This window comes from Diabrotica virgifera, chromosome 9, assembly GCF_917563875.1.
Source record: "Diabrotica virgifera virgifera chromosome 9, PGI_DIABVI_V3a".
Classification (NCBI taxonomy): Eukaryota; Metazoa; Arthropoda; class Insecta; order Coleoptera; family Chrysomelidae; genus Diabrotica; species Diabrotica virgifera.
The window spans coordinates 48370881-48383932 of record NC_065451.1 but is presented as its reverse complement, the minus strand read 5'-3'; the positions used below and the strand labels follow the sequence as shown (position 1 = coordinate 48383932).

The 13052-nt window shown below is 34.0% G+C and overlaps 1 protein-coding gene across 4 annotated transcripts in view; it reads right to left on the bottom strand.

Moving 5' to 3' along the window:
• LOC114340732 (nephrin) overlaps positions 1-13052 on the bottom strand; it is a 570487-nt gene that overhangs the window by 59611 nt on the left and 497824 nt on the right. For all 4 annotated transcript variants that reach the window (XM_028291502.2, XM_050661988.1, XM_050661987.1 and 1 more), the window contains exons 4-5: positions 8943-9095; positions 5306-5509 (exon numbers count right to left, since the gene is read on the bottom strand). In XM_028291502.2, the coding sequence (XP_028147303.1) occupies positions 5306-5509; positions 8943-9095 (357 nt within the window). The remainder of the gene's footprint in view (positions 1-5305; positions 5510-8942; positions 9096-13052) is intronic.

Sequence of the window (13052 nt, the reverse complement as noted above, 5' to 3'; positions counted from 1 at the left end):
TGACAAAGGCTTTCGATCGCATCCAAGTCGAAGACATCCTACAGTTACTATATAGAAGAAACATACCAATCAATATTATACAAACCATCGAAAACATCTATTTTCATAATCAAATACAGGCAGAGATAAATGGAAAACTAGCGCAGTTTATACCCGTACAAAGCGGAGTCAGACAAGGTGACTCATTAAGCCCACTGCTCTTTAATATAATAATGGACGAAATAATAGAAGCAGTACGTAAAGGTCATGGTTACAGAATGGGAAACAAAGAAATCCAAATATTATGTTATGCAGACGACGCTGCAATAATCGCCGAGACAGAAGACGATCTCCAAAGACTAACACACATCTTCAATACAACAGCCAAGAAATACAATATGATAATATCAGCAGAAAAAACCAAATGTATGACATCTAAATATCCACTAAGATGTAAAATCGAAATTGAAGGGAAAATAATAAAGCAGGAAGCAAGGTTTAGATATCTGGGAATAGATATAACCAGTTACGGAGATGTTGAAGAGGAAGTACGACAACAAAGCTTAAAAGCAAGCAAGCAGCGGGATCCCTTAATGACACAATCTGGAAGAATAAACACCTAAGACAAGACACAAAAGTAAGAATCTATAATAGGGATGGGAAAAACCGACCGGTTTAAACCTAAAACCGGTTTTTTTACTTCGCAATAACCGGTTTTACCGGTTGTTTTTTTGTCCCGGTTATAACCGGTTTTTTCTTTTTAAAGTAAAAACCGGTTATTAGGTTTTCACGGTGATTAGGATTAGGTTAGGTATTATTTTGGATCCCAATCATAATTATTATTCTCAAGTAACTATTCCAAACAAAACCATAATTCAAATTTTATTTTATTTTATAAATACAGAAGCAAACTTAAAGTGCAATCTCACATCAGCCAGAAACAATTTATAAGTTTTATTATAATATTTCCTTGAAAAGGTATTTGTAATCATAATATTTACATAAGAAGTGATCTGGTTGATTTAGACGCAAACATCATCTATTTTTCACACTTAACTCTTGGCATTGAAAGTGGGTGAATGACTCTTTCTGCTTACCAAAAATAATGCTCTGACTATGAATATCGAATTACTGATTACGAATACGAATCTCCAAGAATTTCGCTACGTTTTCAAAACGATACACTCATACACGAAGTATTAAATGAGTTAAAATGTACCTATTCTACAAATATACAAACGTGTTAAAAGTAATACAATATACATTTTTTTTGGTGGTAGTAAAAATAAAAGATAAATTGCATTATCCAATTTATTTTTAAGTAAAATATTTATGTTGATATTATTTTTTTTAAAATTCATTTCAAAGAGTCTGGGAAATTTTTTATAAGTTGAAATGTTTGGGGATTTTTTTGGGTTTGGGAGGAGAGGAAAATTGGTGAGTATTTTAGAGGATTATATTTTTAAATGGTAAATTAAATTTGCATCATTAATTGAATACAATAATTGCATATTATATTCTACTCTCATATATATTGAATGACGATAGAACCTGAATTATTTCAGCGCTCTCTGTTGAGCAGAAGTATAATAATAATTTTGGTTTACTGTTCTCTACATCTGACTACTGAAATTCACAAATCTTTGGGATTCACACAAATCAAATTTTATTTCGATCCAATGTATAAATATATCAATCTTACGCTATGTTATATTTAATAATAATCAATAAATATATAATAATAATAAAGTAATAAATAAATATATTAATCAATAGAATAAAATGGTTTTATTAAAAATTGTGTTTTATTTATATTGATATTGATGTTCTTTCGATAGTACTAATTTTGATCATATTGATATCGAGTCGAATGGAGTATCGCAAACTAAAGTGCATTGTAAATGTAACTTTGTAACCTATTGGATTAAAAAAACCAAAAACCGGTTTTTTCCAAAAACCGGTTTTTTGGCCGGTTATAACAGCCAGGTTAAACCGTAAGCAAAAAACCGGTATAACCGAAAACCGGTGTTTTGTCAAAAACCGCCATCCCTAATCTATAAAGCAGCAATTAGACCTATATTGACATACACGGCGGAGACAAGACCTGACACATCTAAAACGAGACGACTACTAGAAACAACAGAGATGAAAATACTGAGACGAATATCAGGGAAAAGTCTGTTGGATAGGGAGAGAAGCGTAAACATAAGAAGATACAATGTAGAAGACATAAAAGGATGGGTGACAAAACGGAAACAGGAGTGGAACGAACACATTAGTAGAATGGCAGATGATAGGATAGTACGAATAGCACGATATGTCACCAAATGGACGAAAAAGCATTGGCAGACCAAGAAAAAGCTGGTGCGATAACTCAAATAATGTAGGAGGCTAATATTGAAGAAGAAACAGGCTTTAAAGCCTACATACAAGAAGGAAGAAGAAGAAGAAGAAGAAGAAGACATAAAATTTGAATTAAGTAAAAAACAGACTTACTCGCAAGCATTTATTGTTTAATTCCGACGATCGGTTTCGATCTCTACAATATTCAGATCATCATCAGGTCAACAGTTACAAGTAAATAATATGCTACAAATAAAGAAAAAACCAGAGTTAGAACAATGTCTGGTTGTAACACAAGATGCTATAAGATCAAGCCAATAGTTGAAAAATATATAAATTAAAACCACAGGCAAATACATCTGTATGCACACCTATCAGTAAAAACAAATACTCATATGCCCGCAAACACATGCAAATGTATGAGGTCTATGACTGTGTAATGAAATAGTGTTCTACTTACATGCCGTTGCAAGGAATGAGTTGTAAAGTCTTCAAGAACATGATTTCTTGCGCAAATTATGCTAACAGGACAAAAAAGCACTGGATAGACGGTTCCTCCCTCCTTTTTTTGGCCGGTTAGCATAATTTAAGCAAGAAATCATGTTATTGACTTTACAACTCATTCAACGGCACGTAAGTAGAACACTATTTCATTACACGGTCATATACCTCATACCTTTGCATGTGTTTACGGGCATATGAGTATTTGTTTTTACTGATACGTGTGTATGCATATGCATTTGCATGTGGATCTAATTTATATATTTTTCAAATATTGGCTCGATCTTATAGCATGTTTTGTTACAACCAGACAATGTTCCAACTCTGGTTTTTTCTTTATTTGTAACATTTAGTTTACTTGTAACCGTTGACCTGATGATGATCTGAATATTGTAGAGATCGAAATCGGTCGTCGGAATTAAACAATAAATGATCGCGAGTACGTCTGTATTTTATTTCATTCAAAATGAACTCGCATATGCAACCTATTCAACATTTAAATTTTGCAGTGCTTTAAATATGTTAAAGTGCAATTTTTATTGCATGAGTATAGCATAAAAATGTAAATAAGAAAACGCTAAAAGAAAAAAATATATAACAGAAATCCATCGATAAATATATACAGAAATGTAGACAGAAATACAACTAGAAATGAAATTAGGGAAAGACATACAGGGTAGCGATAAAGTCTGAAAACACGGTAATTTCTCGGAAACCACGAGAACGATTTTTATAGATTTTGGTGGGTAAGGGTCTTCTAATGCGACCGATATTATAGTGCTAATTGCATTGTTGTCAAATCTTCCGTTTTTCTGGAAATCTAATTAACTTTCTTATTTCAAATAGCCCTGTATATTTTTGGCGTTTTGAAGTCCTTAAGAAATACTAATTATTTTTCATGTTATATTCCCTATACCTGAATGCCATAATTTCGGAGTTATTGCTACATTAAAAAAATTTAAACCAATTCTAAAAAAATTTTTTCGGCACAGGTAGATATTATTTTAGGTCCTTTGGACCATTGGGAGCAAAAAAGGTCTTTTGAAATTTTTTTTTAAATTTAATCGTTTCTGAGTTAAAACAATTTAAAACTGAAACAAATCGAAAAATTACGATTTTCAAGGTTCAAAAACACAATTAAAAAAAATTACTTTTGAAACTACGTAGTGCTTAAATTAAAGTTAAAGCCTTTTTATCAGTTACCGATAAGTAATTTGGTCTTATCTAATGTTAAAACATTGTCTATTAGTTGTTAATACCCGTCCGCTCATAATATGCGCTTGATTAACAATTAAAAAAAAACAATGTTTTAGAATAGAATGTGCCACAAATTCTTGCAGGAAGCTGACAGAAGAAGGTTTGAGTTTGAATTTAGGTACTTCGTAATTAAAAAAAAATTCTTGTTTGTCAACCTTGAAAATCGTCATTTTTAGATTTTTTTTTCAGTTTTAAGTTGTTTATAACTCGGAAACGATTAACCTCAGAGGGAAATTTCAAAAGACCTTTTTTGTTCCCAATGATCCAAAGAACCTAAAATGAGGTCTATCCGGGCCAAAAAATTGATTTTTATAATCTGTTTAATTTTTTTTTTAACAAATGTAGCAATAACTCCGAAATTATGGCATTTAGATATAATGAATATAACATGAAGAATAATCAGTATTTCTTAAAGACTTCAAAACGTAAAAAATATACAGGGTGTTCTATTTGAAATAAGAAAGTTCATTAGATTTCCAAAAAAAAACGGAAAATTTGACAACAATGTAATTAGTACTATAATATCGACCGCATTAGAAGACCCTTACCCACCAAATTACCGTGTTTCCATACTTTATCGCTACCCTGTACAACTAAAGATACAAAGCTATATTATGTATCTATGTAAAAGCTGCTGAATGTTGCATTGTCATCGAGTTCAGAACTATTCTGAGCATTTCAGATCTTTAGCTACACGGGAAGTATGTTTAAAATCGATTACAAGATTTTTCCCGGACAAAATGACAAAGAGACAGACAAAGAACAGACAAATTATGTATATAAGACGTGGTAAAAATAGAGCTCGATAAAGAGATACAAGTAGACATAAAGATTTATAGACCTACAAACACAAATGAAAATACAAGATACAACAATACACTTTTTTATTTCATGTGATGTCATGTATATAGTCGGTTCGCTCTAAACTCAGACACAACTGTAGTAAGTAATTTCTAAAAATAATTACTAAATAGTTAATAATTACTAAATAGTTAGTAATTTTGCGAATTTTGGAAAATTTTTTCAAAAACAAAAAAATTACCTACTAAAATCACTACCCAGTTTTGTCTGAGTTTAGCGAACCGACTATACATAATATGTATATCTATTTTCTTTATTTCAGTATATCTATTTGCCATGTTTTATAACATTTATCTTTTTGAAAACATGTCTACATGTCTTAAAAATGTTTTTAATGATATCGAACATATCAAAAGTCACTTACCTGGTGGATAGAGTACACTAAGTTGGACGGTGGCTCTCATGGGAATATCCTGAGACAATGCTTCATGTCTAGCTTCACAAGTGTACTCCGCAAAGTCGTCTTCCGCTGTTGGTTTGAGGGATATTCTTGAATGAGTGTCGTATCTAGTTACACGCTTGTCTTTCGTTTTACCAGGTACTTCTGAAGTGTGGTCTTCTCGGTTTGCTAAAAATAGACCAGACATTATAAGATCTCCAAGAGAAATAAACGAGTAAATCAGGAAAATTTCGCCAAATAAATAACCTAGACCGGACGAAGTAACAGGGATCTAAAGTATTCCCCAATTAAAGCCATAGTTTATTTAACAAACAGTACAAATGCAATACTGAAACAGTGGCTCTTCCCAAATCGATGAAAGGAAGCCCATATGATAATGATTCACAAACTAGGGAAGAACAGCATTTTACCGCAACATTACAGGCTGCGTAGCTTACTTCCAGCACTTAGCCTAATAGTAGAAAGAATCATACAAACCAGACTCAAAATAGAGACGGACCAGTTTAGGTTAATTTGGCTTCAGAGCACAGCACTCCAGCTAACATCAAGTACTCAGACTAACCGAATACATTGCAGATGGATTCAAAGATAAACACTATTCAGCAGCTGCCTTCCTAGATGTAAGCAAAGTCTTTGATAGAGTATGGCATCAAGGGTTAATATATAAAATGAGAATATATGGATACAGCAGGGCCATGACAAGACCAGCGGCTTCGTACCTTGGCAACTGGAGGTTTAGGGTTCGAATAGGACTGTCCGAACACGGAGCGTCGGAGGCTAGAGTACCACAGGGGACAGTACTGCCCTCCTACTGTACACCATAAACACAGTTGACGTTCCAAGAATATCCATAGATGAAGCCATGAGAAACCTACAGACGGCAATGGACACAAGCCTGGTGTATAGAAGACTGGTGCATTAAATGGAAAAAAGCAATGAATCCAAAGAAGACCAAAGCTGTTGTCTTCAAAAAAATAGTACAAGACAGACCCATCGAATGGAAACATGAAGCCAAATACTTAGGAGTAACATTGGATAAAGACCCAAAGTCTATACAACATGTACACGCAACAATACAAAAGACAGAAGAAGCAAGAGCGACCATCAGAGGACTCACAGGAAGAAAAAACAAATTAACAACAAAAACGAAGATCAGTCTAATAAATAGTATAAATAGTATAGATAGTAACACAAACTGGAACAGTGGAAACAGCTCTGGAGGAAAATGGGTTTAAAACTTAGTAGGACAAAAACAGAGTATTTGGAATGTTCATTTAAAGATGGAGTTACTACAAATAAAATGGTATCTTTGGATGGTGAAATGATTGTGAAAAGCAATAGTTTTAAGTACCCAGGATCGGTATTACAGAGTAATGGAGAAATAGATGGAGATGCATGCAGTAGAATTAGGGCTGGATGGATGAAGTGGAAAGAAGCGAGTGTTGTGTTGTGTGACAGAAAAATTACAATGAAGCTGAAGGGAAAATTCTATAAATCAGCCATAAGACCGGCTATGATGTACGGAACTGAATGTTGGGCAGTGAAAAAGAAAGAGGAACAACGAATGCATGTGGCGGAAATGAGAATGCTTAGATGAATGAGTGGAGTGACAAAGAAGGATAAAATTAGAAATGAGTATATTGGGGGAAGTCTAGGTGTGGCACCAATTGATGCCAAAATGAGAGAGCATAGGTTAAGATGGTTTCCCCCCGCGAAGAAGACCCCGCATAGGGACAAGGCAAAGAGAATGATGAATGAGTCTAATAAATAGTATCATACTATATATAATCACATACGTATCGCTTACACAAGGGCACATATGAAAACAAATGGAAGAAACAAGCAGTCCACAACAAATGTTTAAGAAAAATGAGTAAAAAAAAACAATTATTGTTAAAATACCAGTTAGCAGAAGAAATAGAAGACGAAGACATGGTAGAAATTTTAAGTGTTCCAAGAATAAAAAAAAACATGCAATACAAAGAAGGCAAGAAGAAGGATACTTAAAAATTTTGATAAACATCCATTTATTAGGAGATGATGTAATGAAATAAGTTTCACTTCACAAACTGCTAAAAATCTCTCAAATAAAAAACTCCAAAACCCTTTACAAATAGCTAAAAATCCGTCAAATAAAAATCTTTCAAAATCACGTACACACGCCACTATAAGCGCTCAGTGTCTGCGACTGTGTCTCAGACATTTAATCTAAGGTCTCAGACCAGTCGCCAAATATGGATGCTAGCGGCTCCAGCGGTACAACATCTGTAGACGCTTCATTCAAAACGGCTCCTTAACAAACCACACAAGCAGTACACCGAGATCACCGCCCGGCTGCTATCATACAGCGATGATATCTTAGACTTGTTCTGAAGCTATTTCCTTGTGGCATTTTTATAATTAACTGAGATTTTCATTAGAGAAATGACGTTTTGTCTAAGATATAATATAATGTTTGTTCCAACTTGAACTTTTGGACGGTCCAGAAACCGTCAGGAAACTACTTGTACCGTTTCTTGTGCGCATGTTCGTAATTATATCGCCCAGTTATCGTTACATGACGGTTATCTGGAAACCGATGTTGGAACGGTTATCTGACTGATAACTGATTTATCTATCATTATCATATATTTGTCATTTTTGTTTGTGGCAGCTTGTGTGCTTTTAGTCCAATCAGCACATTATGCATTTGCCCGATTACTGAATTACTGAAATGATCATCATGAAACCGTCACCAAAAGATCACAATTCTTGTTGGAACAGTGGGAAGGACGATCCGATGACGATCATATTTTTGTTGGAACGGATTTTGTTTACTGCGCAGGAGCGTTACCGTTTCGTGACGGTTCTCGGTCGTGTTGGAACAAACCTTATAGGGTTTGACTATAACTATAACCCTATAAGGTTTGTTCCAACACGACCGAGAACCGTCACGAAACGGTAACGCTCCTGCGCAGTAAACAAAATCCGTTCCAACAAAAATATGATCGTCATCGGATCGTCCTTCCCACTGTTCCAACAAGAATTGTGATCTTTCGGTGACGGTTTCATGATGATCATTTCAGTAATTCAGTAATCGGGCAAATGCATAATGTGCTGATTGGACTGACTTGCGCACTAGGATTTATTTCTTTAAATTTTTTGAGCCTTTGATCGACTAAAAGCACACAAGCTGTCACCACCAAAAATGACAAATATATGATAATGATAGATAATACAGTTATCAGTCAGATAACCGTTCCAACATCGGTTTCCAAATTATCGTCATGGGACGATAACTGGGCGATACAATTACGAACATGCGCACAAGAAACGGTACAAGTAGTTTCGTGACGGTTTCTGGACCGTCAAAAAGTTCATGTTGGAACAAACATTATATTATATCTTAGACAAAACGTCATTTCTCTAATGAAAATCTGTACCATAATGAAGTCCATTATGATAAAGGTATTGAAATTACAATTGATCTAATAAAGTATGAGAGTACAAAAACGTTTTTATAAAACTAAAAAACATTTTACCCATTTCAAAGTCGTTCCACATTCACACAATGCAATGTTTATTTTGAACGGTTTTGTAAATACTTTGACTGTGTACTCACGTATATTAATTTCAACGTTGCCCCTGTACCAGACGATCTTTGCTGCGGGTTTAGCATTTTTAACTCGGCATTCCAGAGTGAATTCTTGGTTTTCCTTTATTTCTATTTTCGAATTGTGCGTGTGATCCAATATCTCCACTGACGAAGGCGGGGCTGAAACAAAAGACACTACTTTAGTATTCATTAAAAAACAACACGGTTAAAACAGATGTATAATAAAACGGAATTAAAGAAAAACACGTTTATAGATATTATGAGAAATTATAAATAGGAAGATTAGGTTTTTAAATTTTAGTGTTTAATAAAAAGCACCGGATGCCTCATACTGCTAAAAATATTTAACTGAAAGTTAAAACTTAATACTGTGTCGCACAATAATACCTATTCCTTTTGGTTGTTTTATCATATAATTTTAAGGACGTAGTTTACACATTACCGCAAAATTTCGCGTCAATGTGTTTTAAATGCATTCATTTTTTTCGAATCCTGAGAAAACTAATAAATATTTTTGAAAATTTTGAACGCAGAATGAAAGATTGCATTATTACCGAGGGCCGAAGGTCCCTTAAAAACTTCTGTAATGTTTCTTTTAATAAGTTACAGGGGTGAAAAAAAAAGAGAAAATTTAGTGTGATTTTTAATTTCAAATATCTCATTCAAAAGAAACTTTTTGGTTACCTATTCTAAGCGATTTTCGGCCCTCGAGTATAAAGTTATCTTTGATTCTGCGTTCAAATTTTTTAAAAATATTTATTAATTTTCTCAGGATTCGAAAAAAAAATGATTGCATTTAAAACACATTGGCGCGAAATTTTGCGCACACGCCCTTAAAAATTGTTCAAATAAATTTATTCGAACATATAAAATTATTTAAAAATATTTTTTTATTTAATAATAAATGTGTAACTCCAATTTTGACAATAGTTGCCAATATGGAAAACCCTATAAATGTGTAAAAAACAATTGGTTAGTGTTCCCTACGCATAAAAGACATACCGTCGCCTCAAAAAAAACGGTAGGATATGTAAAATAATGTAGTTTCGAGAAAAACGCAATTAAAAATTTTACGAAACTTCAGTAATTAATAACTTTTTTATATTTGAATAGATTTACATGGAATTTTGTTTGAGCACCTAACTTTACATGCGTCACAAAACAATTTATATTTATTCATAAAAAAGTGAAAATAATTGGAAAAAAAGTTAGTTGTCCTACTGTTGCCCTCAAAGATAATCTGTTTTAACGATATTCTTAAATTTCTATTACATAAACTTATATTGAACCAAAGTTTTGTTTAAAATTTTACACATTTCAATACAAAAAACAAAACAATTTTGTTGTTTAAACATGTTATTACATAAATTATAATATCAACATACTTGTTCTCCAAAAATTTAAAAATTTGACAAGATAGTAAAGAAAATAAAATGAAAAAATCATCAGAATCAGTTTTGGTAAAAGCGGATGCTGAAAGTTGTGAAAGTAATAACTTATTGCATTTTCTTAAATCAGCCCGAAATTGCTAAAGGGAAATTTATCACGAATTAACCTTTTTTTTTCATGTGCTTGATAAATTCCAGATAACAACTCAGAATCAGTGTTATTTTTGTTCGGCTAAATACACTAAATACTGACTTCTTCTAGGTACCCATAATTTGTACAATTTAAATTGGCTAAATTATTCATTTTTACTCTTAACACCTTTTAACATCAATGTAATAGAACTATTGTTTAAGATTACTGAAGATAAAATTGTGACCGCAAGCTGGATAAAATATAAACAAAGACATAATCTTTTGTTTTCTATACTTCCACAAATTTATTATTTGCAACTATGTGACTACAGCTGTTTCGGCAGAGTACCTTTCTCAAGTGATATAATTTACAATGTGTTTGCCTTTTTAAGTCTCTCACTGAAGAGGTTGAGGAGTGGGGAGCTGTTTGTCTCGAGTTGGTCATTCAGAATTATATCTGTATTTTTCAGTTTATTAATTTCCATATATTCTAAAAAAGATAGTTTAAGGCTTTTATTTTGGATATGCAGAATTTGAAACTCTTCATTGAAAGAATGATTATGATCTAGAAGGTGAAGTGCGTATGTAGAAGTGTCTGTTTTTCTATTGTTGAAAGCCCTTTTGTGTTCTGCTATCCGTTTGTCAAAAGTTCTGCCAGTTTGACCGATGTACGTTTTCGGACAGTCACCACAAGTTAGTTTGTACACACCACTCTGTAGTTGCTTTCTCTTTCGGCTTTTATTGTTCTTAATATATTTGCTTAAGTTGTTGTTAGTTCTGAAAGCTGGTATTATTCCTTTCTTTTTTATGTATCTGGCTATTTTTGTTGTTATCTTGCCAGTATATGTGAGAGGGCAGAAGGTATTGGGTTCTTTCTGTGGTGGTGGATACACTAATTTCAGGGCTTTCTTATGGAGTTTTTGATTTAAAATTTTGTTAACTGTTTGTTCGTTATAGCCGTTGTTTACTGCTATAATGAACAAACAGTTAACAAAATTTTAAATCAAAAACTCGATAAGAAAGCCCTGAAATTAGTGTATCCACCACCACAGAAAGAACCCAGTACCTTCTGCTCTCTCACATATACTGGCAAGATAACAACAAAAATAGCCAGATACATAAAAAAGAAAGGAATAATACCAGCTTTCAGAACTAACAACAACTTAAGCAAATATATTAAGAACAATAAAAGCCGAAAGAGAAAGCAACTACAGAGTGGTGTGTACAAACTAACTTGTGGTGACTGTCCGAAAACGTACATCGGTCAAACTGGCAGAACTTTTGACAAACGGATAGCAGAACACAAAAGGGCTTTCAACAATAGAAAAACAGACACTTCTACATACGCACTTCACCTTCTAGATCATAATCATTCTTTCAATGAAGAGTTTCAAATTCTGCATATCCAAAATAAAGGCCTTAAGCCATCTTTTTTAGAATCTATGGAAATTAATAAACTGAAAAATACAGATATAATTCCGAATGACCAACTCGAGACAAACAGCTTCCCACTCCTCAACCTCTTCAGTTAGAGACTTAAAAAGGCAAACACATTGTAAATTATATCACTTGAGAAAGGCACGGCTGTCAGGCCATGGAGTTGGAGCATCTACATTGTAAAAATGTCATGTACTCCATCCTCCATGCTATGGCATGCTGGACGAGCCATACAGTCTGTAGTCAACACCCCGAAGTATGAGCGGGAACACAAAATGTATTAATACTCATACGCTTATGAAACGCACCTGGCGGATCATAAGGACCTTCACATTTTACTCTCTTTCAATTTGTCTTGAGTGAAATGTCTTTCAATCTTTCCTATCAGCCTCTCTTGGCTAATTCTTGTTTCTTCCGACCCCGAATGGCGATTAGGTTCCCGAAGGCAGACGGGTCACTATATTTCCTGCTACTACACCCTCTACTAACCGAACGATTACCGGTATAAGTAATCTCCCATTTGTTGGTCAACAGCTACGGGTGGAAGAACCGACATTTGATAGGGCACTTCATTGCCCTGGAGCTGGGAAATTGACTCCGAAGACGGATGAGCTAAATTAGCCAACGGCATTGAGATGTGGAAAGCCACGGGATGACTACCACATTAAAGATCCATAAGGATATCCCCAGGACACGACAATGGCTGAAAACCCAAAACAAACGGCCCTCAGTCCCGGGCAACCCTTAAATGGGGAGAGGGTGCTAAGAATCCCCCGGTCAGCCAATAATGTCCCAAAAGTGAAAAAGATCGGTACGTGGAACATTCGAAGCATGTATCAAGCAGGCAAGGCAGCAAATATTATTCAAGAAATGACTCGCCTAAACATAGATATTTTAGGATGCAGTGAAGTTCGATGGCCAAATTCTGGCATACAAATTATAGGTGAACACCATATCTATTATTCGGGAGATGACACAACAAGAAACAGAAATGGCGTAGCGATGATAGTAAAAAGGGAAACAGCCAAAGCAGTAATAGGATTTACGCCCATATTAGATAGAGTTATGCTATTGAAGATTAATTAAAGTCCCTCTAATATAAATATCATTCAGGTCTACGCACCGACATCCGAATCAACCGAAGAAGAAATAGAAAATT